At 54.4% G+C, this 26,707-nt stretch overlaps 1 protein-coding gene across 2 annotated transcripts in view; it reads left to right on the plus strand.

Annotated features, from left to right (window-relative positions):
- PALD1 (phosphatase domain containing paladin 1) overlaps window positions 1-26,707 on the plus strand; it is an 86,119-nt gene that overhangs the window by 41,183 nt on the left and 18,229 nt on the right. For both annotated transcript variants that reach the window (XM_032139244.2, XM_058436323.1), the window contains exons 2-18: window positions 5,271-5,484; window positions 8,630-8,732; window positions 9,291-9,470; window positions 10,677-10,841; window positions 11,989-12,149; window positions 12,364-12,439; window positions 13,303-13,454; window positions 13,806-13,905; window positions 14,121-14,225; window positions 17,276-17,371; window positions 17,743-17,871; window positions 18,356-18,472; window positions 18,556-18,711; window positions 19,028-19,210; window positions 20,656-20,796; window positions 21,019-21,090; window positions 24,685-24,825. In XM_032139244.2, coding sequence (XP_031995135.1) covers window positions 5,300-5,484; window positions 8,630-8,732; window positions 9,291-9,470; window positions 10,677-10,841; window positions 11,989-12,149; window positions 12,364-12,439; window positions 13,303-13,454; window positions 13,806-13,905; window positions 14,121-14,225; window positions 17,276-17,371; window positions 17,743-17,871; window positions 18,356-18,472; window positions 18,556-18,711; window positions 19,028-19,210; window positions 20,656-20,796; window positions 21,019-21,090; window positions 24,685-24,825 — 2,262 coding nt within the window. In that variant the 5' untranslated portion in view covers window positions 5,271-5,299. The remainder of the gene's footprint in view (window positions 1-5,270; window positions 5,485-8,629; window positions 8,733-9,290; window positions 9,471-10,676; window positions 10,842-11,988; window positions 12,150-12,363; window positions 12,440-13,302; window positions 13,455-13,805; window positions 13,906-14,120; window positions 14,226-17,275; window positions 17,372-17,742; window positions 17,872-18,355; window positions 18,473-18,555; window positions 18,712-19,027; window positions 19,211-20,655; window positions 20,797-21,018; window positions 21,091-24,684; window positions 24,826-26,707) is intronic.

The raw sequence follows: 26,707 nt of genomic DNA on the forward strand, positions 1-26,707 counted from the left end.
TGGTCTTGAACTCCTAATTTCAGGTGATCTGCCCGCCTCAGCCTCCTGAAGTGCCGGGATTATAGGTGTGAGCCACTGTGCCCAGCCTGGGATTAGGATTTTAACATATGAGTTTTTAGGGGCAAAACATTCAGACCACAACAGCTAGATGACCTTCAGGGATGTGGCCAGCTCTGAATCTGCTTTTTGGGGGATACAGGGCAGGGGGTCTTGAGTGGTTAGGCCTCAGCAGTGGTAGGGTCTTGCAGCAACAGCCATTTGTGGAGATTGCTGTGGTCTCAGCATCTCTAAGGTGGGACTTGGGATTGTGCCAGAGGGTCTGGGATTCCAGCGGGCGGGGACGGCAGGAAAAAGGGACGGGGCTGGCGTGGTGGCTGGGGTCAGTGGCAGATAGCCACCTTTCTGCTGCAGTCTGAGAAGCCAGACTCTACTTTGGAAAAGCTACCAGTGATCTTTTTCAAGCCCACTGGGCTTGACATACTGGGAGGTTGTGGCTGCTGCACCCTGGCAAGGACAAAGAAGGTGGGGGTTTGTAAGTGTTGGACTCGAGGTGGGGAAACCAAGATTGGAATGGTGATGGTTCATTTCCCCCAGAACCGTACACAAAGCAATGGACTTCTACTCCCAAGATATTTAGGAATCAGCTCTTGGACCTCTTGCCTATTGTTCCTACCCCAGGGCCCAGAATGGGCATCTCTAGCTTCCCCTGGGCTTGAATACTGCCATTGACAAAAGGCTCACCACTCTGGCAGATTGGGTGAGTATGTTGGAGCATCAGGCAGCTAGTGGGTGAGATGGAGCTAATGTCCCACCTTCTGAAGCTTGAGTCATCTTAAGGAACTGAGGTGACCTCTCTGTGAAGGACTCCATAGGTCAGTTTCTTTTCTTTTCTTTCTTTCTTTTTTTTTTTTTTTTGAGATGGAGTCTTGCTCTGTCGCCCAGGCTGAAGTGCAGTGGCGCGATGTCGGCTTACTGCAACCTCTGCCTCCTGGGTTCAAGGATTCTCCTGCCTCAACCTCCCGAGTAGCTGGGATTCCAGGAGTCTGCCACCATGCCCGGCTAATTTTTTTATTTTTAGTAGAGACGGGGTTTCACCATGTTGGCCAGGCTGGTCTCGAACTCCTAACCTCAAGTGATCCATCCGCCTCGGCCTTCCAAAGTGCTAGGATTCCAGGCATGAAGAAGCAAGCGCGGCTGGTTTCCTCTTTTTTTTTGTGCCAAGGACCCCCAAGCAGAAGCCGATGGACTCCTTCTCAGAATGCTTTTAAATACATAAAATAGGTGGGGTTACAAAGGAAATATGTTTCACTGAGAGAACTGTCAAAATACTGAAACACATTGTGTTTAAATAATAAACAATAAACAAATGGTAATATTTGTCCTTAGGTATTATTGCACTAATAAGATAACCCGTTAGGCAAATTAAGGTTACATTTTACTTTTGAAGAGACTCATCAGTGACAAGGCTGCAGTGGCTGGGCTTCAATGGGGGTGTTACACTGGGGAGTGTCTTTGAGGGAAAGGCCCGTGCCCTGCATGGTGGACACCCAGGCCATTGTGATATTTTTGTTTCGAGGTTTCCCAAGTATTGCAAATCCCACTTTGCAAATGTAATTGCAGCTTCTTTGTAGCTAGTTTTACAAGGCAAGGTCAGGCTTCTGCCTAGGATCGCTAGGATTCTCCAAGCTTGTTGAGTTCACCTGAATCGTGAGGACCCATAGCGGGAGTGGGGAGTGGTTTAAGAGCACCAGGTGCAGAGTTGCCGGAAGCTGGCCAGGTGCGTCAGCCCAGCGTCTGTAGGCAGGGGACCAGGGGCTCACGTGGTCCCTGGTGGGTCTGATAATGACTGTTGTTTAGAAGAGTGGTATCGTAAATGACATTTCCAGATCCCACTGCGATGTGACGTGAAAATGGCTGTGAGCTCCGTGGGCACTGCCTCACACTCCGTTGTCACTGCAGGGGCAGCCCTCACTTGTGACCAAAGGAGAGTTAGAAGATAGGAAATAAAGGCATAAACCATTCACCAACTATGCAGGGACATCTCATCCCAACCCACTTCCCCCTGTCTTTCCCTAGCAGAGGTTTGAGCACTAGGCACCCCACCTGCACCCCCAACTTTGCTGACCCCTGTCCCTGGCAGGCGACCGCAGTGCTGTGACCACTAGGACCACTGATCTGAGGCGCCAGATCCCCCTGAAGCTGGAAGGGGCTTTCAGACCATCCTACCCCTCACTATGATTTTACAGTAGCTGTGGACACTGAGGCCCAGAGAGGGGAAGGAAGTGGTCCAAGGCCCTTCAGTGTGTGGCCAGCAGGAGGAAGGCCCCACGCTGGTGAGGTTCTTTCTGGCAGAGTTGAGAGAGATTTCAGGGTGAGAGCTACAGTGTGACAAGCCTGGGGTTGCACCCCTCTCTAGATATTTTGGAGATGGGCTTGATTTTCAAAGGACATTGCTCTCCCACCCCTAGCTGCCTGTTCTACCCCTGCAGCCTGCAGCTGTGAACATCTGTGTCGTCTCTGGGCCACCCTTGCAGGGCACCAGCTGTAGCCTGTCATTGCCTCTGGAGCCCATGAGAGGTGAGGGTGGCTGGAACTGGAGCTGGGGGCAGGCAGGGGAGGAGAGGCGGAGGTGTCAGGCCGAGCCCAGCCCTGTGGGGACAGGCCCTGATGCCTGGCCTTGGCCTGAAGCTGTGGCCAGCTGTTGCCTTCTGCAGACCCTTCTGTGTCCTGCCCATCCTCTCCCTCGGGAGAGCTGCCCTGAGCCCTTGTTCTCCAAGCTGTTCCCACACATGTCTTTTTGGCCCAGGCTGCTGGGAGGGGTCTGGGAAAGTTTGATGAGGGCCATTTGGGGCCTGCCAGGGCTAGTGAGGTGGAGAGAAGGTTCCACTCTGCTGCTGGCCAGTGAGGGGGCCACTGCGGAGCTCCCTCCCCTCTCTGAGCTGCCTATTTTTCTGTTTGGGAACATAGAGGCTCATTCCCTCCACCCTTGCCAAAAAGAGAGAGAAAGAGAGCGAGAAATTAGGGTGTGGAGCACCATGGAGATGGGGCTCTTATAAACACAAGGTGTGTGTTAACGAAGCTGTCACAAGGCTCCTGGGAGTTTTCAAGGGTGACAAGCGTGAGTGGGGGTAGGGGGATCTTTCCAGACTGGAGAGGGACGGGTGGCTGTTTGAGAAGGTTCTGGGAGGGCCGATGAGTCTGGGGTTGTTCTCTCTGAGAGTCCCTGAATGGGAGGCGTCTCTAGGGTAGGAGCCTGAGTGCATGGTCCAGAGGAGGCCTGGGAAGCACCCACCTGGGGACCAGAGCTCTGGTTCAGGACCTGGGGAAGAAAGGACAGTGAGCTCAGCCTTCAGACTGACCTGACCCCAGCTTCATGCTGACCCCATGACCCTACCTTCCACTTCTTGAGGTGATGCTGCTGCTTATGGGAGGGCTGGGGGGAGTATGGATGGTTGGGAGCAGGCAGTCCCTGCTGATGTGGAGCAGCTTGTGCCTGGTTGAGGGCAGCTGGGAAGGTTGCCGTGCTCTAAGGATGCTTATTGTCCTCGTGCTTTTGCAGAGTCGAGGGGTGGGGGGCTGGCAGGGCAGCTTGCCCCGATCCCCAGTCCTGGACCATCAGTATGTGGGGCCAGTGGCCACTGAGCTCCCAGAAAGTTCCCTGAGCCTCCGTCCCTCCTGTCTGTCGCCCTCTGTCCATGTGGAATTCCCAGCCCCCTCCCTTCTCTGCAGCTCTGGCTCTCGGACCCCTGAGCCACTCCTTCCGCATCCCTTCACCAGCCCTTAAAAGATGTCCCAGCCATCTTTCCTAGCTATTCCTTTATTCTTTAAATAGGTTTTAACCATATTACCCAGAGTTTGGAGGAGAAAGATTAGAAAATACAGATAAGCAAAAAAGAGAAAATAAAAATCGTCCATAATCTCATCACTTGCAGATAACTCATGCTAGCATCCTGGTGTCTGTCCCTTGGACTCATCCTGATGCCCTTTCGTGAGTTAAGGTGGGGCTGTGGCCTGCACTTCCTATGCAACCTGCTCTGTCCTAGATGTCTTTCCGTGTCAGCCAATATGATATTTTTAATGGCTGTTTAACATTCTACCCTATAGATGTCTCATTATTTATTCAGCAAATCCTCTGCTGTGGGGTGGAGGTTGTTTCCAATGTTGTATGATTATAAACAACACCCCAGTCAACAAAACATCGTGGTACACTACTTTGTGCACACATCCTCAAGTATTTCCTTAGGAGGGAGCCCTGCAGGAGGATTGCCGAATCCCTGAGGGTGCCTGGCATTCTTCAAGTGGGGTGGGAGCTGTGCCTGTTGAGGATATCGATGTTGATTCAGATTTTTTTTATTTTTTATTTTTTTGAGATAGAGTCTCACTCTGTCACCTAGGCTGGAGTGGAGTGGCTTGATCTCTGTTCACTGCAACCTTTACTTCCTGGGTTAAAGCGATTCTCGTGCCTCAGCCTCCTGAGTAGCTGGGATTATAGGTGCGTGCCACCATGCCTGGCTAATTTTGTATTTTTTTTTTTTTTTTTAGTAGAGATGGGGTTTCACCATGTTGGCCAGGATGGTCTTGAACTCCTGGTCTCAAGCGATCTGCCTGCCTCGGCCTCCCAAAGGCTGGGATTATAGGCATGAGGCACTGCACCCGGCCACCAGTTCAGATATTGATGTTGATGTTGAGTTTGGGGCCTGGTATTTTCTTTGAACACTTGATCTGCTGATAGCTCACCTAATCTGGACTTCCCTGGCCTTATTCTATGACATTCGTGGCTATATGTCCTTCTGCATCCGTTCCCACCCAAAGCCCTCAAATCCAAGTCTGACTTCCTTCTTTGCATCTATCTGCCCCTGGTTCTCTCTCGGTGACATTTCCTGCTTCTCCTAGCCTGAAAGGTCTGGCCTTTGTCTATACCACCTGAAATAGTCACTTTGAACTCTAGGCCCTGACCTGCTGTGGATGATTCACCTCTTTCTGTCTCATTTTCACAAGAGGAGTGTAAACTAAAGGGGTCGGGGGCTGCATCTTTATGTCTGTCTATGTCCATGACTTCCCCAAAGCATCGGTAAAGGGCCGGGCATAGAGCAGGCACTCAGTGAGCATGTGATCTTCTGGGCCCCCGGGTGTAGGTGGCAAGCCTGCCTCTGTCTCCAGCTGCAGAGTGAGCTGCCTTTCTCTGTATGGTGGAGGGCGAGAGGTGGGTCACGTCTCCTGCTGTGGCTTTTCCCATCGCCTCCTTCACTGCACACCCTCTTATCCCACAGGTCTGGGGTCCTGAGGCTGCCAGCAGACTATGGGTACAACGGCCAGCACAGCCCAGCAGACGGTCTCGGCAGGCACTCCCTTTGAGGGCCTCCAGGGCAGCGGCACGATGGACAGTCGGCACTCCGTCAGCGTCCACTCTTTCCAGACCCCTAGCTTGCATAACAGCAAGGCCAAGTCCATCATCCCCAACAAGGTGGCCCCTGTCGTGATCACGTGAGTGGCAGGGGGAGTGTGCCCATGTCCCTGGGAGACATGATGGGTGGGGGAACCTGCTTGGGGGTGCAGTGGCATACAGCACTTAACGCTTGCAGACTGGATTTGGGTTCATAGATGATGACACTGAGGCCCAGGGAGACGAAGCAGTTCATCGGGAGTCACACTGCATGCACCTGGCAGAGCTGGTCTCTGTCATGGGTCTCTGAGCCCATGCTACTCACCACGTCCACAGTGTGAAGGAATGCGGAGGAGGAGGCATGGCTGGGGGACCCCCTTTTTGAAAATAATTTTTGGCTTAACATTTTCAAAGGAAGTTTATGTACTTGATGGATGAAATTGAGATTTCTTTTTCACAGACAGTAATTATGGCTCAAAACTGAAGCTAACACCAGGCTGTTGAAGGGCCTTGGGCTGAAGGAGCTGGAAGCTGCTAGTCGGCTGTCTAATGATGCCCCTCAGGGCTTGTTCTGGCAGCATGTTCTGGTGTTCTGAGATCTGGACATACTGTGTGCATCCAGAGGAAGAGGGTTATGACGGGTCCCTGAAACCCTGTCTGCCCTGTGGGGCTTGGAGGAAGGGGTGGGTGCTGGAGAGCCATGCTGGGGAGGACAGGAAGATGGAGGGGATGTTGGATACATCTCCTGGTGCGTTGAGAAGCCTTGTACTTTCCACACCTCTGCCCACTGTGCTCCCCTCCTCTGGGTCTTCCAGGATGCAGGAAGCAGGAGATGATGAGCTAGCAATTAAATGTGTTCCGCACATCAAAGTTTGGCAAAGACTTAGCAGATGGGTCCTTCTGTATAAGGAAACCTGAGGGGTGGGAATGATAAACCCTGCCTGCCAGCTCTGGGGCCTGCCAGGAAAACTGTCATCACAATCAATTCTTGGGCTTCTGATAAGGGGAGGAAAAGGGATGTCATATAAAAGAGACTTGATATGTAGTCTCTGTACTGACAAATGACAAAGGTGGGTTTTGGGCCTGAAGGTAGCACGAAGACTTGTGCCCCCGGACTGGTTCTGCCCTTGCTTTGTTCTGTGACCTTGCACAAGTCCCTTTCCCTCTCTGGGCCTCAGTTTCCTTATCAACATAAGCAGAGATGACATTCAGAATATTTAACCAAGTGGTGTGTCTCAGAACAGTTGCTGACCAGCCGTAAAAATCCTGTACACAGGGCTGTGCTTAGGGCCTGGAGCCAGCCATGAGCGCAGCACTTTTTGGGGGTGTAGAATGTTTGAAGTGGAAGGGACCTCTAGAGATCATCCAATAGAGGGGTCAGCAAACTACATCCTGCGGGCCCAATGTGGCCTGTTTTTTTTCAAATAAAGTTTTATTGGAATGTTGACACTTCCTTTCACTTACATAGTATCTGTGGATGCTTAGGGCCTCAATGGCAGAATTGAGTAGTTGCAGCAGGCACTGTATGGCCCACAAAGCCTCAAGTATTTACTGCGTGGCTCTTTCCAGAAAAGGAATGGCAACCTGTGATCTAATGCGTTTTAGCTCAGATGTGAAAACTGGGTTTCAGGGAGGTAGAGAGATTTGCTCCCCATGGGTCACATGGTAACAAGGAGGCAGAGCTGGAGTGGGAACCCAGGCCTCTTCTAGTGCTCCTCTGCCCTACCCATTCCACCCCCTGCCTTTCCAAAAGGTACTTCTTTTTTTTTTTTTTTTTATACTTTAAGTTCTAGGGTACATGCGCACAACGTGCATGTCTGTCACATGTGCACACGTGTGCCATGTTGGTGTGCTGCACCCACCAACCCGCCATCCACATCAGGCATATCTCCCAATGCCATCCCTCCCCCCTCCCTGGACCCCACAACAGGCCCTGGTGTGCGATGCTTCCCTTCCCGTGTCCAAGTGTTCTCATTGTTCAATTCCTGCCTATGAATGAGAACATGCGGTGTTTGGTTTTTTGTCCTTGCGATAGTTTGCTGAGAATGATGGTTTCCACCTTCATCCATGTCCCTACAAAAGACATGAATTCATCATTTTTTATGGCTGCATAGTATTCCCTGGTGTATAGGAAGGCACTTTTTTTGTCAAGAGGACCTAACATCAGATCATTAACTCTGGGAGGCTCTGTCATATTCATTGTTATCATCAGCACTGGAGCTGTTGTGCCTTGAGGGCACAGTAAATCTTGTTTGAGTGTTTAGACTTTTACCTGGTTTAGCATCTACAGAAATCTTGAGTTTTATCTGTGGGTTTTGTTTGAAATAGCCCTGTGTGGAGGTAGAACTACAATTATATTAATAAATGCTTACTGTGCCCCAGGCACTGGGCTAAACACTTACAATCATTAGCACATTTAATTCTCAGGACAGTCTTGGGGGTAGGAATTCCTGGAAATAAGCTCCTTGTCCAAAGCTATAGAGTTACCAAGCGGTGGGTGGAGTTGGGCTTCATGCCCCAAGCCTGCGTTCTAAACCACCTTGCTGTGTGTGGAGTTAGCAGTGTAGGGACTGTCCCTCCAACACAATCTGATGGAGGGACCATCCAGTGATGTTGTCTTCTTCAGGCTACAGGCTAGGCTGCTGTCACAAAGTAACCCAGATAGGATGCCTTCCTCAGGACAAAGCTCATCTCTTACATGCAAGTCCACGAGGACATCCAGGCTGGGATGGCTGCTCTGTAATCATCCAGGCCCATTCTCCCTCGTTGCTCCAACATCATCAACATGTGGCTTCCGTCTTATGATCTAAGATGTTCTACCTCTGCCATCACTTCTGGATTTTAGCCAGGAAAAAGGGGAGAAGACAAAATAGAAGGCACTTCTTCTGTTTGGGAATGGCCTGGTATTTGCGCACGCGCGCGCACACACACACACACACACACACACACACACACACACGCATATCACTTTTCCTCACATCTCATTGGCCAGAACTTAATCATGTGACCACAATGAGTTGCAAGGGAGGCTGGGAAATGTAGTCTTCAGCTGGGTGGCTCAGTCCCCAGTCACAGCCCTGGGGCTCTCTTGTTGAGGAAGAAGGGAAGAGTGGATATTGAGGGACAATGGGCAGTCTCTGCCACAAATCGTAGCCACAGGAGTTTCCCTGTGGTGGGCTCTGTGAGGGTGGAGCTGGCCTTGACCAAGGAGGTTGCTTGACTCAGTTTCCATTCTGCCCCCCACAGGTACAACTGCAAGGAGGAGTTCCAGATCCATGATGAGCTGCTCAAGGCTCATTACACAGTGGGCCGGCTCTCGGACGCTACCCCTGAGCACTACCTGGTGCAAGTGAGCTCAGGCCTTACCCTGCCAGCCCGCCTGCGGCCTCCTGCCCCTCTCTCTCATGAATTCCCTCCCTCACCTCCCTCTGGCTCTCCCCAACTTTCCCCGTCTCTCTGCCCATTTTCAGAACTGGCAGGGCCCTAGGATGGAGCTAGCACCGTGGTCCTCTAGTGGATTCCTGGTGCCCCAGCTCTGCCTTCCTACAAAAGCCCCTTTCAGGGGAGCTCCTACCCTAGAGCTGGCTTTGCCTCTGGAGAGCCTCTCCCTGCTCTTTCCTGCAGGCCTGGCTCAGATGTCATCTCCCACATGAAGCCCTCTCTGATGTCCCCTCTGGAGGAGTTGTCTTTCCTTTTCCTACACTTTATGACGTCCCTCCCCAGATCACAGAGAGTTGTATATTTTGTCTGTTTTTTTCCATGAACTACAGGCAACTTGAGGGCAGGACCATGTTCTTCTTGCCCCTATTTCCCCCCTCCCTGTCCCCTGGAGCCCAGGACAGAGCTCCATCTGCAGAAAATACCCCTGAGCCATCTGAATGACCTTCCTGTGGCTCTCCCCTGCCAGGGCCGCTACTTCCTGGTGCGGGATGTCACTGAGAAGATGGATGTGCTGGGCACCGTGGGAAGCTGTGGGGCCCCCAACTTCCGGCAGGTGCAGGGTGGGCTCACTGTGTTCGGCATGGGACAGCCCAGCCTTTCAGGGTTCAGGCGGGTCCTCCAGAAACTCCAGAAGGACGGACATAGGGTAAGCATGCCACTTCCCAGGCAGAAGCCAGATCCCCAAAGCCAGGGAGAGGAGCACCTTGGGGGCAGCTTTAGAGGCGCTGGAGGGGGCCTGCTACATGCTGGGGAGGTGGGGTGGTGGCCTGGACCAGGCCCTGCCTGCCAGGACAGTCACTGCGATTGGTCTGGTTGGGAAATTCTGGTGAATGTTGATTGCACGTCCTGAGTGGATGGCAGGGCACGAGGTCACAAGCCTTCATAGACCGTACATGGGAGCCTCAGAGGAAGCAGGGGGCGTGACCGGGTGACAGGAGGAGCCAGCTCATAATTTGACAGCTTGCCGAATGGTGATCACAGCTAACACTTAAGTCCTGATGTTAGCCCTGTGATGGAGTGGCAGTTTGTCTCCCATTTTGCAGAGGAGGAAACCGGCCCAGAGAGGCTAAGTGACTTGCTCAAGGTCACACAGGTCATGAGTGGTACCCCAAGACCCAAACCCAGGCAGCTGAACTCCCAAGTGCCTGCTTTCAAGGACTGTTCTTACCTGCCGGATGTTGAGGCAGGGTTTTGCGTGTCCCTAGGACACAGGCTGAGAGTCTGCTGTGATTGTAGGCTTCTTGAGTGCAGCTGCATCTGAATTGACCCTGGAGTTAAGGTGGAAAGGCTCTGAGTGAAACAGAATGGGGTGGGGGTGTGGGCTGTGCACAGGTCCCATCTTCCCATCTTGATGATAAGTTCCTCGGGGGACCATCTGCCCACACATTTCCCTCTGCCTGTATGGTGCTCACTGAATGAATGATTGCATGGTCATGGGGCATTCATTTCTTCAGCTGATGTTCATCAAACACCTGATTTATCCAGGACACCATGCTAGGAATTATGGGTACATGAAAATGACCAGGACATGATTTTGCCTACTAGGAACTTGTGGTCCATTAAGGGGGAAAAGATGCATTCATTGATAATACAAAGCAGGAATTAACGCCAGGAGATTCAGATGAAGGACTCTTGACCCTGACAGGAGGCAGGGGTCACTGCTGACTGGGAGGGTCACGAGGAGGTAGCATTTGGACTGAGCTTTGATTCTTGGGTAGGATTCAGGTTGCAGGGATGGCGTGGGGTGCAGGAGGAAGGAACAGCTTGGGCAGAGGCCCTGAGGTGGGGCAGTGGTGCAGGTGTCTGTGTGGGATCATGGTGATGGCTTCCTTCCCACTCGGGCTCCCGGCAGGAGTGTGTCATCTTCTGTGTGCGGGAGGAACCTGTGCTGTTCCTGCGTGCAGATGAGGACTTTGTGTCCTACACACCTCGAGACAAGCAGAACCTTCATGAGAACCTCCAGGGCCTTGGACCCGGGGTGCGGGTGGAGAGCCTGGAGCTGGCCATCCGGAAAGAGGTGAGGACCAGTGCAGTGTGTGGGAGACCCCAGCCCACAGCCCAGCTTTGCAGATGCTCTTTCTGGGGCCAGGTCACCTGCTCTTACTGGCCCATGTTCCCCCACTGTTGTGCCCTGCTTGGGTGAGTGGCTGGCTGCAAGGCTGACTCAGGGGCAGCCAGAGGAAGGACTTCCTATTCTAGCTCTCTTTGCCTCTGCCCCTTTCCCACCCTGCTTGTCTCCTTGATGCTCAACGTCCTTATTTAGAAAGGGGTCTGGTGGGCCGGGTGCAGTGGCTTATACCTGTAATTCCAGCACTTTGGGAGGCCAAGGTGGGCAGGAGTTCAAGACCAGCCTGACCAACATGGTGAAACCCTGTCTCTACTAAAAATACAAAAAATTAGCTGAGTGTGGTGGCGCGTGCCTGTAATCCTAGCTACTCGGGAGGCTGAGGCAGGAGAATTGCTTGAACCTGGGAGGCAGAGGTTGCAGTGAGCCGAGATCACACTACTGCACTCCAGCCTGGGCAAAAAAAAAAAAAAAAAGAAAGAAAAAGAAAGGGTTCTAGGAGAGTGAAGAGAGCACTAGATCAGAAGGACCAAGGTGCAGTTTAACTCTTTGAGAGCCACGAGCCTCTGAGTCAGTTCCCTCGGTGGGTCTGTGGGCCTGTTTCAGGATCATCTGTCCTCCTCCTCTTCCATAACACAGAGGCTTATGGAGGCCTCTGAGGCAGCTGACACACCACAGAGGTGTGTGAATACAGTGTGGGGTCCCAGTGTCCCCAGAAACTTCCAGGTCAGGAACCGAAGCCATGCCGGCGCCCAGCTCTCTGCCTCTCCCATCCCCTCCAGGCCTCCTGTGTGCTCTGCTCCCCTCCCCTCCAGCTCCCAACTGACCACACCTCCCCCATCCTGGCACTGGTGGCTTTGTGAATTCCTGCACCCACTGGGCAGAGCCTTCCTGCCTCGCCCCTGTGTGGGTACCCTGATTCCTTCAGAACTCCCAGGAAGAGCATAGAGAGCACTTCTGGCCGTGTAGTTCCCTCATGGGGGGCAGAAGACTGCCTGTGGCCTCTGCATGGCCTGGTCACTCCAGAGCTCAGCCAGGATACTCAGGGAGGGTCCTGAAGTTCAGGCCATGGCCCTCTGACCCCCACACCTCCCTCTAGATCCACGACTTTGCCCAGCTGAGCGAGAACACATACCATGTGTACCATAACACTGAGGACCTGCGGGGAGAGCCCCATGCCGTGGCCATCCATGGTGAGGACGACTTGCATGTGACAGAGGAGGTGTACAAGCGGCCCCTCTTCCTGCAGCCCACCTACAGGTACCACGGGGCCACCCCCAGCCCTGGCCATGGGTGCTCCAGGTCCTGCTCTCCAGCTGCAGCCTCAGTTTCACCATCTGCAGGTTGGGCTGAGTCCCCCACACCCATGTCTCCCACGGTGGGGCCCATTTCCAAAGAGTGCCCGAGAATAGGGGGTGAGGGGGATTCCCAGAGTGGGTGCCTGCCTGATGGGCTGCCCTCCTTCATCTGGCAGGTACCACCGCCTGCCCCTGCCCGAGCAAGGGAGTCCCCTGGAGGCCCAGTTGGACGCCTTTGTCAGTGTTCTCCGGGTAAGTGGGGCATGGGCGGGCGTAGGGGAGGAGTCTTGAGAGTTGTCCCCACGGAGGTGCTCAGGGTGGGCACAGCCTCTCGCCTTCCTCAGAGGAAGGCCTCGTTCTGTGTTGTGTATGTGAGCGTGTTCAGGTGCACGTGTGGTGGTCTGTCTCTGTGTATATGTCTGTGTGTGTCAGTGCCTTTGTGTGTGTCTATGGGGAGTTTGTGTACATGTTTATGTGTCTGTGTGTCTGTGTGTTTCTGTCTGTGTGTCTCTGTGTGGGGATACATGTGTCTCTGTGTGTGTGTGTGTCTGTGTGTCTGTGTGTGTATGTGTCTGTGTGTCTGTGTGTGTGTACCTGTATGTAGGTGTATGTTTGTGCATTCTCTTATGGCAGAGTCCATCACTGACCGCTGGCCCAGCTGCTGGCCGTGGTCGGGCTGCCAACTTGCGGTGTGGTCCCGGACTAATCGCCTCACCTCTCTAGACCTCAGTTCCTCATTTCTTCAGTGGAGCTAACGCCTCTTGCCCTATAGACTCTTCAGCTGACATTTCCTGAGTCCTGGTGGAGTTTCTGTCCAGCCCCCTTCAGGACATTATCTTATTTCACTGGCATCTTGCAGGAGGTGTTAATACTGGCCTGGTGCCCTCTGAGTCACTCTCACTTCCAGTTCTTAGAGCTCCTCGAAGGCCTAGGGAGGGAGCAGGTGGAGCTGATCAGGCTGTGGCTTTGGCAGAAGAGGCCAAGACGCCTATTGGAGCCCACTTTGCTGCAGACCGTGGGGCAGGGTGGGCTGATGTCATGCTTTTCCCCCTGCTCAGGCCTCAGCCCAGGGTTTCCTGGTCTCACTGGGGCCTGATCCTCACGGTCTTTCCCAGGAGACCCCCAGCCTGCTGCAGCTCCGCGATGCCCACGGGTCTCCCCCAGCCCTCGTCTTCAGCTGCCAGATGGGTGTGGGCAGGACCAACCTGGGCATGGTCCTAGGCACCCTCATCCTGCTTCACCGCAGTGGGACCACCTCCCAGCAAGAGTGAGTGGCCTGGGGCCCAGTGTCCTGAAGGGCTGTGGGGCCGAGGAGGGGACAGGCTGCCCCACAGTGTAGGAACATGTCTAGGAGACCAGAGCCAGAGCTGGAAATTTGGCATCTGGGGTTCATTTCCTGGTTTACCATGAGACTTGCTGGGAGACCTGGAGAAAGTCACCTGACCTTTCTTGGCCTCAGTTTCCCTAGTTGGGGAAATGTCCCCTGCTTCCCACAACGTGATTCAGAAGGAAACTGTAGTCTGGTGTCCCCCAGCGGCCATATGAGCGGAGACAGCAGGCAGGTGGCTGTGTGAGACCTTTGGAAGAGCCTGCTAATGTACTGACCCTGCCTCGACAGGGCTGCCCCCACGCAGGCCAAGCCCCTGCCCATGGAGCAGTTCCAGGTGATCCAGAGCTTTCTCCGCATGGTGCCCCAAGGAAGGAGGATGGTGGAAGAGGTGAGTGAGGGACAGCAAAGGGCTGGAGCAGGGGTGGTGGAGGGGACAGTCACTCCTCTCACTGGTCGGGGCTCTCTTCCTCCCCAATACCCTCCCCTACCTTTCTGCCAATCTTTTTCTTTCCCCCTCTTTTCTCTTTTCTCCTGCCATTCTGCCTTGACCCTGCTCCCCACCCCCCCCACCTCCCTCTTCCTTGCCCTGGTCCCTGGCACCAGGTGGACAGAGCCATCACTGACTGTGCCGAGTTGCATGACCTGAAAGAAGTGGTCTTGGAAAACCAGAAGAAGTTAGAAGGTATCCGACCGGAGAGCCCAGCCCAGGTGAGGCATGGAAGGACGTGTGGGCACCCTGCTTCTCTGTGAGCCCCGCAGCCTGATTTCATTAGGCATGTTGACTGGTTTCTTTCAGACTGACTTTTTCTGGCTGCTGCGTCTCCCACGAGAAGAGCAGTTTTCAGAGGAAGGGGAGATAGGGGCACTGGGCCCGCAGGAAGGACAAGGAAGAGGGGAAGTTTACTTTTCCTGACCAGGTCCCCTCAGCTGCAGAATAAACAGGACGGAGGAAGGGGCTGCTGGCCAGGGCTGCAGGGGCCTCTGGACTCAGATACTCCCCAGGCCACTCATGGCCTCCCACTAGTAAAACTCCTGGTGTTTCTTTGGGAAGACTGGGGTTTGGTCCAGCTGGCTGCTTCTGAAAGGCTTACGAGCTCTAGGCTGTCTCAGCAGACCCTATCCCCATGCCTTAGCGAGAGGAGGTGGGCTTGATAGTGTTTCTGTCATATAGCGCATGGAAAGAATCTAAAACCACAGAGGCGGTTTCTTCTTTTTTCTCGTTTCTTCTTCTCTTCTTCCTCCTCTTTCTCCTCCCCCTCTTCCTCCTCCCCCCTCTTTCTCCTCCCCCTCTTCCTCCTCCCCTCTCTTCCTCTTCCCCCCTTCCTCCTCCCCCTCTTCCTCCTCCCCCTTCCTCTTCCCCCTTCCTCTTCCCCCCTTCCTTCTCCCTCTTCCTCCCCTTTCTTCTCCTCTTCCTCCTTCCTCCTCTTCCTTCCTCCTTCCTCCTCCTCCTCCTTCTTTCCTTCCTCCTCCTTCTTCCTCCTTCTTTCCTTTCTCCTCCTTCTCGTCTTCCTCCTCCCTCTCTCCTCCCCCGCTTCTCCTCCTCCTCTCCTTCTCGTCTTCCTCCTCCCTCTCTCCTCCCCCGCTTCTCCTCCTCCTCCTTCTCCTTTTCCTTTCTTCTCCTTTTTCTTCTCCTCCTCCTCCTCCTGCTTCTCCTTCAATAGGGTCTTGCTCTGTTGCCCAGGCTGGAGCGCAGTGGTGCAGTCATAGCTCACTGCAACCTCGAACTCCTAGGCTCAAGGGATTCCTCCACCTCAACCTCCTGAGTACCTGGGACTACAGGTGCATGTCACCACACCTTACTTTTTTAGAGATGGGGTCTTGCTGTGTTGCCCAGGCTGGTCTTCAACTCCTGGCCTCAAGCAGTCTTCTCGCCTTGGCCTCCCAAAACACTGGGTCTTTTTCTTTTTAAAAATATTTTTAAAAGGCTGGGCATGGTGGCTCACACCTGTAATCCCAGCACTTTGGGAGGCTGAGGCAGATAGAACACTTGAAATCAGGAGTTTGAGACCAGACTGGCCAACATAGTGAAATCCTGTCTTCACAGAAAACACAGAAATTAGCTGGGTGTGGTGGCACCCGTAGTACCAACTACCAGGGAGCTGCTGTGTGCCCAGTAGTACCAGCTATCAGGGAGGCTGAGGCAGGAGGATCCTGTGAGCCCAGGAGTTCGAGGCTGCAGTGGGCTATGATCGCACCACTGCACTCTATGCCGAGCAACAGAGCAAGAACCTGTCTCAAAAAACAAAACAAGACAAAACAAAAGAACCCAAACCCAAAAAAAATCCCATACAGTACTTAGAGCCGGCCACAGAGTCCCTGGAATGTCACCCCTGCTGTGATTTACTAAACAGTCCCCGTCTTCTTGGACAATTGAGTTGCTCCAGTTCCCCATCAGTGTAAATACTTCTTTGTTGAGCAGCTTCATGAAAATGAAGGCTGTTGTGTATTTAGGATTCTTAGTCTAGATTAGGCATCAGCAAACTACGGCTCTTAGACCAAATCCAGCCTGCTGCCTGTCTTTGTAAATGTGTTACTGGAACACAGTCTTGCTGTTCTCTTCTCTACTGGCCCACGACTGCTCTTACGCTGGGACGGCGGAGTTCAGGAGCTGCAGCAGGGACCCTGAAGCCTGAAAGTCTAAAGTATTTGCCATCTGGCCCTTTATGGAAGAAGTTTGCCGACACCTGGTGGAGATTCCCAAAGATGGGATTAAATTTCACCAAAGGGTGTGGCCCTTCTTTAGGGCCTCTATGAATCTCACTTGAATCTCACTTGCCCTCCAAAGGGTACTGACCCAGCAGGAGAACCTGGAGATCCGAGGGCCCTTGGGGTTCTCTCAGACAACCCGCCATGCAGAGGAAGCTGGGCCGGGGTCAGGAGACTTGGGGAATCTAGCTCTGTTTGCTGTCAGCTGTGTGACTTTAAGGAAGTCACCTCATTTCTCTGCATCTCCGTTTCCCTCTGTAAATTAGGAGTAATTAGGATGGCTCCCCTGGAGCACTGCTGTGAGGGTCTTTGTATTTGTATTTTCTTGTGGAGAGGCTCCAGTTCTTTTTTTTTGTTTTTTTTTTCATTTGTTTTTTTGAGACAGGGTCTCACTTTGTCATCTGGGCTGGAGTGCAATGGTGAGATCATAGCTCACTGGAGCCTCAACCTCCCAGGTTCAAGTGATTCTCCCACCTCAGCCTCATGAGTGGCTGGGACTACAGGCATGTGCCACCATGCCTGGCTAATTTTTGCATTTTTTATAGAGGTGGGGTTTTGCCATGTTGCCCAGCTTGTTTTGAACTCCTGGGCTGAAGCGATCTCGCTGCCTAAGGCTCCCAAAGTGCTGAGCCACTGCGCCCAGCCAGGTTCCAGTTCTTAAGGGAGGGCCTCTGGCTCCGGGGTGTTCACACACTTGGCTTCCTCAACACAGAGGGTGCACAACCCTGACCTGTTGGGTGTCGCTGGAGCTAAGTGAGGGAGCCCCTGCCTGTTTTGGGGCTGGGAGCCTGCTTGGGGAGACCAGCCCTGCACCTAGAACCACAGTGCCTGGTGTGGTCACCCACATATCTCCCCGGACCGCAGATAACCACAGCAACTGGGATAGGGTGAGACACTTAGAAGAACTTACAGCCTGGCAGAACTGTGTCATGAAGGGAGGGGAAGACTGTCTTCTGGGGAGTTCCAAGGCTTAACTCCTGCCCTTGCAGGGACGGGGACAGGGACAAGACTGCCTGAGGAGCCTGTCCTTAACACCCTGTCCTCCCTCTCAGGGAAGCGGCAGCCGACACAGCATCTGGCAGAGGGCGCTGCGGAGCCTGGAGCGATACTTCTACCTGATCCTGTTTAACTACTACCTTCATGAGCAGGTGGGGCCCGGGAGGAGCAGACCCACGCCCCCTCCTCATGGGCCTCTCCCAGCCTCCCCACCGCGGTGACTGGCTTGCTGTGGAGGGAGACCCCCCAAGGAACCGGGGAGGGAAGGGAGGCCAGGAGAGACCCAGATTCGGGAGTAGTCCCTGAGCAGCTGGGCACAGGGAGGCCCCACCTCTCTCCGCCGGGCCCTCATCTCTGTCCTTAACCAGGACACCAGACGTCCAGGTCTTCTCAGCCACTCCCTTGTCCTTGCTTTGGGCCATGTTGGATATCTTTTGGGGCTTCCCCTGCCATGGTGTGGGCAGGGAGGGTTCAGGATGGCCCTGTGCCCCTGAATTCCTCGTCTCTCTGCCTCGGGCTGCAGTACCCGCTGGCCTTTGCCCTCAGTTTCAGCCGCTGGCTGTGTGCCCACCCTGAGCTGTACCGCCTGCCCGTGACGCTGAGCTCAGCAGGCCCTGTGGTTCCGAGGGACCTCATCGCTGGGGGCTCCCTGGTGAGTGTGACTGGTAGTTGGGGAAGTGGGCATGGCTGTGTACTGGCCCTGGCCCCTAAACACTGGATTCCTGTAGGGTTGGGGTAAGCATTGCCCTTGCAGGAGGTGAAGAAGAGAGGCTGTGGGTGTTGGGATCCTCTTGTGAGCAGAACGGGGTCATGCTCAGGCCTCAGCAAGCATTTGCAGCTTTGGCAGCTGTTGTGGTACCTTCTCCTCAGTCTCAAACCCAAGAGCTCTGGGCAGGGTTCTAGGATCTTTGCCTCCAGCTTCTTCTCTTTGAGCCTCAGCTTCCTGGTCCAGAGAGTGGGTACCATTGCGCTTCTTCTTGCCAGGGCCAGGGGGAAGCTCCAAGTGTGCAGGAGTGCTTTGTAAACTGTGAAGCTCGGGTTCCACCCCACCCCCCGCCTGCCTTGGGCCAGGTCCTTACCCTTTCTGCGGCTGCAGTCGGCTGCTGCGGGTCCCAGGCTCGGTGCTCTCCCCACAGCGGGAGGACGATCTGGTCTCCCAGGATGCGCTCAGCACTGTCAGAGAGATGGATGTGGCCAACTTCCGGCGGGTGCCCCGCATGCCCATCTACGGCACAGCCCAGCCCAGCGCCAAGGTGACCCCCCCTCGAGGCCTGGGTCCCCCAGTGGGGTCGGGGAGGGAGGGCTGAGCACTCACTGCCGGCCCTCCCGTGCCCAGGCCCTGGGGAACATCCTGGCCTACCTGACGGACGCCAAGAGGAGGCTGCGGAAGGTTGTCTGGGTGAGCCTTCGGGAGGAGGCCGTGTTGGAGTGTGACGGGCACACCCACAGCCTGTGGTGGCCTGGGCCCCCTGTGGCTCCTGACCAGCTGGAGGTGAGGCACCCTGCCTCCGAGGTTTCTGGGGAGTGGCCTGGGAGGGTCTTCAGAAGGCCTCACGCTCCCGCATACAGATGGAGAATCTGAGGCCCAGGGAGGAGCAGTGTCAGGGAGTGGCCAACTCAGGATTCCCACTAAAGTGCTCTAGTAACCTGCCTGGCTTTGGGGGGTGGTTGTGACCTCTGAGGCTTGGGGGGGTCAGGGATGGGACTGGAAGCCAGGGCCAGGCCTGGCCATGGCAGGCTCTGGCCTTTCAGGGCTAGCCTAGAGCCCGGCCCCAGTGGCCTGTGTCCTCCCTCCTGCCCTTCCCCAGACCCTGGAGGCCCAGCTGAAGGCGCATCTAAGCCAGCCTCCCCCAGGCAAGGAGGGCCCCCCGACCTACAGGTTCCAGACCTGCCTCACCATGCAGGAGGTCTTCAGCCAGCACCGCAGGGCCTGCCCTGGCCTGACCTACCACCGCATCCCCATGCCGGACTTCTGTGCCCCCCGAGAGGAGGTGAGGTTGCTGCTCAGGCTGAGGCCTCTGGGGAGGGACAGGAGGCCTCCCTGTCTCCCCTCTGGTCTGGGCTCTGGGAGAATGAAACGACCCCAGCTTCTCTATGGGGCCCGGGAATGGTCTCACGATGTTTTCCGATTTGGCCCAAGTGGTTTATTCACATCCCTTCCAAGCTTTGTGTGTGTGTACATGTGTTTATTATGTGTTATAGGGTATGTGTGTGTATTATGTTATAGGTGTGTGTATCAGAGTGTGTATTCTGTTACGTGTGTGCGTATCTGCTATAAGATGTGTGTACATGTGTTTATTATGTGTTATAGGGTATATGTGTGTGTATTATGTTATAGGTGTGTGTGTTATCAGAGTGTGTATTCTGTTACGTGTGTGCGTATCTGTTATAAGATGTGTGTACATGTGTTTATTATGTTGTAGGGTGTGTGTGTGTATTGTGTTATGGGTGTGTGTTATAGGTGTGTGTTATCGGGTGTGTGTGTATTGTTACAGGTGTGTGTGTGTATTTGTTATAAGGTGTGTGTGTTGAGGGTGAACATGTCCATGGTGTCCGTGGTGTGTGTGTCTCAGTTGGAGGACTGTGTATGGAGTGTGTGGGTGGCGTGTGGAATGTGTGTGTGTGTGTGTGTGTGCATGTCTTTTTATGGAGTTTGTGATATCTCCCTTGTCTGTATTGGGGGCTGTGTGTGGAAAACCATCTTAAGGGGAGTGGTGTGGTGTGTGGTAGGGTTTGTGGAGGGGTCATTAGGAATGCGTGAGTGTGGCATCTGTAGGTCTGTGACTGTGGGTGTCTGTATGGTGTGTGTGTTTACCGGACGTGGATCCCTGTGTGGTGCGTGTGTCTGGCATGTGTCGTAGGTGAGCCACCGTGTGCGCGGTGCGTGTGTTGTAGGTGGGTCGCTGTGTGCTGTGTAACTGGCAATGGGGTCCGTTTCCTGCCTGAGCCCCTCGTGGCGCATCTCTCCGCGGCTCTCACTGCCTACGGTCTGCTGCCCCCTGGTGGCCATGTGCTGCAGGGCTCTTCTGAGGTCAGGTCTCCGTCCATGGTGGGACCAGGGCTGGGTCCAGCTCAGGTGGGTGGCAGGGCCACCGGTCTGTGTGCAGCCCAGTGGCGCAGTACACATGGGTGGCATACAGGTTCATGTCCTGCCTGGTGGAGAGTGGGCACCTTGAGCCCCGGGTGCATGCTGTGTTGGCGCACACATCCTGTCCAGGTGCTTGGTGTGAGGGTGATTACGACTGCACAGGTGCAGCTGTTGACACACACATGGTCTCATGCAACCCGGTGAATTTTGTTTGTGTGTGCAAGCTTGGGAGCCTGACAATTTCTGGCCTGAGGACAGTGGCTGGGGCTGCCATGTGGATGGGGGCCCTGTTGGGGTCTGTGCATGCAGGAGGCACCCGCTGACCCAGACCTTGCTTTTCCTGTCCAGGACTTTGACCAGCTGCTGGAGGCCCTGCGGGCTGCCCTCTCCAAGGACCCAGGCACTGGCTTCGTGTTCAGCTGCCTCAGCGGCCAGGGCCGTACCACGACTGCGATGGTAGTGGCTGTCCTGGTCTTCTGGCACATCCAAGTACGTGTGGCCTCTCGAGTGAGATTAGAGATTTGCCTGGAGGTGGGGGGGGACACTCAGGTCCCAAGCACACTGGCTCCATAGGAGGGTGTGAGGGGCAGAGACAGCCTGGTATGGTCCCAGAGCCCCTTCCGTCAGTCTTGGGCAGCCCCGCAGTCCTCCCCAGCAACGGGCTCCTGGCATTGGGAGGGGTCTTCTGTCTCAGCAGCTGTCCTCCTTCAGGGCTTCCCCGAGGTGGGTGAGGAGGAGCTCGTGAGTGTGCCTGATGCCAAGTTCACTAAGGGTGAATTTCAGGTGAGCATGCCTTGTGGGGTCCCTGGGGCACCTTGGGATGGGAGGAGGAGGAGGACTCCTGCTTGCCGGTCTAGGGGTCCTCAAAGCACATCCCAATACAGTCACCTCTGCCACCTCATCATATCAGTGCTTCCCTGTTCCCATGGGACAGCTTGGCTCTGAGGCCCTGGCAGACGGCTGGCTATGGAGATGTGGGCTGGACCCCTCCCTGCCGGGCCCTGCTGCTGGGCTGCTGTGTGCCTTGGGGAGGTCACTGGCCACCGTCTTGTCTGGGTAATGTTGACAGCAATCTCCCAGCACCATCAACCCAGCTGTGGTTGGTGACCTTGTGTGGGTCCCCAGCCTACTTTGCCCTGCCTGTTCCCCTATTTCAGATTAGGGCACTGGATGGCCAGCCACAAACATTCCAGATTTAGTCATCCATGTATTGTGCACCTGCCACACACCACAGGCCGTCTTCTTAGGCATCCCGAGAGTTGTGGCAACAACCCTCAGCGTTGGCCCGTGGCTGACCCGCAATCAGCAGCACAGTTGGCTCCTGTCTCACTGGCTAACTTCGCCACTTGCCCCTCCCCTGCCCTCGCTGCAGTCCTGAGGCCCTGACCGCCATGCAGCATGTCACACTTGCTAAGCTCTTGTAGCCTCTGGGCCTTTGCATATGCTGTGCCTTCTCCCTTCCTTCTTCTTGCTGGTGAAGGCCCTGGAGGGTTGCACTATGTGTTTGACCTCGACCGTGAGGCCAGGAGGGAGGCAGAGGAGGTTGTGATCAGACTCTCAGTCTGGGGGCCCCAGCAGGCAGTTGTGTGGATTGGGGAGTGGAGGGAGAGGCAGGAGCTGAGTGAGGAGGGGCTGCAGGGTGAGTAGGAGCAGCCCAGTCCTCATTGGTAGGTCTTGAGGGCTCCTGGATGTGGCGTGAGGAGGGCACCTAGGATCACCTCAAGTTTCTGGCTTTGTAGTAGTGACAGCTGTCGAGATGTGGAATTCAGGGGAACAGCTGCAGCAGAGGCCAGGAGTTGGGTTCCCTGTGAAAAGCTGCAGCCCTCTGTCTGAGGTGGCCCCCAGAGGACGCAGTTCCCTGCACCCTCCTGGGGACCTGCCTAGAGCTTGGGATTGGGAGTATGGACTGGGCAGCTCCCTCCTGCTCCCCTGGGCACAGCCTGAGCCAGATCTGCCACTAGTTCCTTCCAGACTATTCCTTATTCTCCTCCCACTTGGCTGCAACTCCATGCCTGCTGGGGTGCCCAGCCCCAGGCCAGGACTCTCTGAGAAACGCAGGAGTGGGGGAAAGGCCCTTGCCTGTTCTTAAGTGGCAGCCAGAGAGAGAAGAGGGCGAGTTAGGTGTTCATTCATTCACTGGGCAGCTGTTGCTGGGGCACCGGGCAGGTGCCAGGCACCACTCCAGGTGCCGGCAGAAAGCCCCTCACTTATCGGGGAGTGGGCGTGAAAACAGAAGCAGATGAGCAGGTGGCTGTCGACCACAGGACAGGGCTCTGTGGGGACCTTGCAGGGTGGTGGGGGTGGGTGGTGGGAGGGGTTATGGGTGAGACTGGAGAGGTAGGCTGGACCCAGTGGTGCGGGGAGCCTTGTAGGCCCCCGTTTCTGTGTTGAGTGCAAGAGAGCCGTGAAGAGATCAAAGCCCGGGAATTACACAAACATGGGTTCACATTTATACTTTCGTAAGACCTCTCTGGCCACCAGGGAGAGGGAGGGCGGGGAGGAGGCGGAGACGCTGGTCAGAGGGGTACTGCTGTGGAGGCAAAGGGGGATGGAGGTCTGGATCAGGTGCCAGCTGTAGAGAGGTGCAGTGTAGACAGATTTGGAGGGGAACTCAGCACAGGTTGGCAGGGAGGGCCTGTGGGGGAAGAGCCATAGAGTGACCTAAACAGGCTTCAGTTTTCCCAGCAGTAAGGGGCAGATTATATCTTTTTTTTTCTTTTTTCTTTTTCTTATTACTCAGAGATAGGGTCTCACTATGTTGGCCAGGTTGGTCTTGAACTTCTGGCCTCAAGCGATCTCCCCACCTCGGCCTCCCAAAGTGCTGGGATTACAGGCATCAGCCACTGCACCTGGCTGGGGTGGGGGATTATATCAGATGAGTAGTGTCCAACTCTGAGTGTCTGCGCAGTGCCTGGGGGCTGCTGCAGATTAGGAGGAGGGTAGGGAGGCTTCTTACACCCCCTCCTCACCCCTCCAGCCCTAGTATGTGACAGCTATGTTTTATAAATCAAAGTTCTGCATGAGGCCTCGTTTGAAGCAGGATTTCTACTGCTTAAAAAAATAAGCACCTCAACCAGGCGTGGTGGCTCATGCCTATAATTCTAGCCCTTTGGGAGGCTTAGGCGGGCAGATCACCTGAGGCCAGGAGTTCAAGACCAGCCTGGCCAACATGGCGAAACCTTGTCTCTACTAAAAATACAAAAATTAGCTGGGTATGGTGGCAGGTGCCTGTAATCCCAGCTACTCGGGAGGCTGAGGCAGGAGAATTGCTCGAACCCAAGAGGCAGAGGTTATGGTGAGCCGAGATCTCGCCACTGCACTCCAGATTGGGTGACAGGGCGAGACTCCATCTAAAACAAAACAAAAAACAAAACAAAACCTTAGATCAGCTTAACGTTCCATGGGTGCATTGGGGTGGTTTTTGTGTCGTGTAATACAAAGCATATAAAATGGCAGTTTGGAGTCACAGTTGTGCATTTAATATGTCTTGAACACCTTAAATGACTTATATTCCCATGTTTTTTTTGTAGAATTATTTCCTAACGTAAACCACTTCTTGATTGTGGCTCTCCTGTGAGAACTGTGTGCACTCTGTGATGTCTTTGGCTATGGCAGTCCCGTTTTCGTAGTAACTCTGTTGGTGTGCTCAGACACTGAAAATCTGTGTAGTGTGCAAGGCATTAAGTTGTGGATTGGTGGAGCTTATGCCACAGTTTATCAACACTTGAAAATACTGGCACTTAATATCCTCTTAAAGAACAATTTGCCTCCAAATTTTAAGCTGGAAAGTTAATGGAATAACTTTCCAGCACTTTGGGAGGCCAAGGGCGTGGATTGATTTAGCCCAGGAGTTCGAGATTAGCCTGGGCAACATGGCAAAACCCGTTTCTACTAAAAGTACAAAATATTAGCTAGGCGTGGTGGCATGGGCCTTTAGTCCCAGCTACTCAGGAGGCTGGGGTAGGAGGATCACCTGAGTCCAGGAAGTTGAGGCTTCAGTAAGCCCTGATCATGCCACTGCACTCCTGCCTGGATGACAGAGTGAGACTCTGTCTCCAAACAACAACAACAACAACAAAAAATATCAATGGAATAACTAAAAAGGAATCATAATCCATGCCTTTTTTAGATTTTCGGTACAAATTGCAATGTCTGTGTACTGGAGGAAAAAGAAAAGCACCTGGGTAGCCTGGCCCCAGAGATGTTCAGGATCCCCCTGTCCTCCCTCAGTCTGAGAACTGAGGAGCAGGCAGGGCTTTGTGGTCAGCGCCTGGGCCTTAGGCCTGGTGTGGCCTTTTGGCAAGGGTGCAAGCCTGGTGCTGGTGCTGTGAGCTTTCACCAGCTTTCTGTCTGCTCACACCCCTTCTCTGGCCCCAGGTGGTAATGAAGGTGGTGCAGCTGCTGCCCGATGGGCACTGTGTGAAGAAGGAGGTGGACGCGGCGCTGGACACCGTCAGTGAGACCATGACGCCCATGCACTACCACCTGCGGGAGATCATCATCTGCACCTACCGCCAGGTGAGCACAGCCAGGGAGTGGCTGATGTGGATTTGGGGTTGCTAGGGGTCCTAGGGGCCCCTACTTGGCTCCTGGTCACTTTTCCATCTTCTGGAAGTGGAAGTGATCCATGAAATGGACACATCTCCAGCCCCGACCCACTCATACCAGATTCTGGAGTGGTAGGGGAGATGGCGTGCAGGGGCCATGTTCAAAGCATTCAACAACTGCTGTGGCCCTGGGACTAATCAAGGATGTGGCCAATCAGAGTGAACACCCAGGAACCCTGTGGTGCCAGGAGTTAACCCTCTTGTTTCTGGGTCCTGGCAGGGGGACCAGAGGTCCCGGACAGGAGTCAGGTGGTGGGTGGGTGGGGACCCTCAGGGTCTTGGGGTGGCTGTTTCACAGCTAGCACGGAGGCTGTCATCTCAGGATGTGGGTATGTCTGTGCTGCCCTCAGGGTGGAGCTGGCTCCCAGATGGGGTGTTTTTGGTCTGCTGAGTAAAAATTGTTTTTAAATAACTCATTACATTATAAAATAAAAATTATAAAAATAAAGTTTTAGCCAGGCGCCGTGGCTCACACCTGTAATCCCAGCACTTTAGGAGGCCGAGGCAGGCAGATCACCTGAGGTCAGGAGTTGGAGACCAGACTGGCCAACATGGTGAAACTCCATCTCTATTAAAATGCAAAAATTAGCTGGACATAGTGGCAGGCGCCTATAGTCCCAGCTACTCGGGAAGCTGGGACAGGAGAATCACTTGAACCTGGGAGGCGGAGGTTGCAGTGAGCCAAGATCGTGCCATTGCACTCCAGCCTGGGCGATAGTGAGACACCTCAAAAAAGTTTCATAATAGTCCAGATTTCATGTAACAATCTGGATTTTCAGCCTTTCTGGAAAGAACGTGCCCTCAAGCCTGCCTGGGTCCCCAGTACTCCCTGCTCTGTCGTACTCGGCCCTACCGGCCCAGTCCCGTGACCACAGGCTAGTATGGGCCCTGGAGTTTTCGGCCTGGGTCTGTGTGTGGAGTGCTCACTTCTCTTCCTTTCCGGCCCAGTGAATCTGATTGGCTTCTGGAACAGAGGCAGGTGCTGAGTGGGAGGGGCAGTGGTGGGAGCCAGTGGGTAGGGGGTGAGGACTCCGTGGTGCTGAGAGGGGGCTATATGTGCCAGCCATGTGTTCCCCACTGCTGGCCAGCAGTTCTCAGAAACAGCTCTTGCCTGTGGCCCCTGCAGAAGGGGCCTGCCCCCAAGCCAGCCCTATGCTGGGCTGCAGCTGTGCACACATTGGGGAAATGACTGATTGGGCCCAGCTTTTGCTCAGGGTGATGGATCAGGCTCTGATGGGGGCAAAGGGTGGATGCCTAGCTGGAAGGCAGGGCAAGACATCTGGAGTCAATCTGGGTCCAAGATCAGAGGTCAATTGGGAGGCGAGTTTGGAGAGATTAAGAGGCTGCCAGGCCAGGGGAAGAGTGGCTCACACCTGTAATCCCAGCACTTTGGGAGACTCAGGCAGGAGGATCACTTGAGGCTAGGAGTTTGAGACCTGCCTGGGCAACATAGCAAGACCTTGTCTCTCCAAAAAAAAAAAAAAAAAAAAAAAATTTAGCGGGGCAGGGTAGCCGTGGATCTGGGTTCTTGGGAGGGTGAGGTGGGCGGACTGGTTGTGGGGGGGAGGTGGGGGGGGGGGGGGGTGGGGCCCCCCCCCCACCCCCCCCCCGGGGGGTGGGGGAAACAATTAAAAAAAAAAAAAAAAAAAAGGGCTGTTAAATGTGGGGAGGGAAAGGTGGTTAAGGAGTTTCAGAAGATGGACTTTGGTGAATTTAGGAAGGACTGTTTTCTTAAGGGCCACCGTTAGACTGGATCCTGAGTCTCCTTTTGAGTTACCTTTCGGTCCCACTCA

The sequence above is a fragment of the Hylobates moloch genome, unplaced genomic scaffold (assembly GCF_009828535.3).
Source record: "Hylobates moloch isolate HMO894 unplaced genomic scaffold, HMol_V3 SCAFFOLD_3, whole genome shotgun sequence".
Lineage (NCBI taxonomy): Eukaryota > Metazoa > Chordata > Mammalia > Primates > Hylobatidae > Hylobates > Hylobates moloch.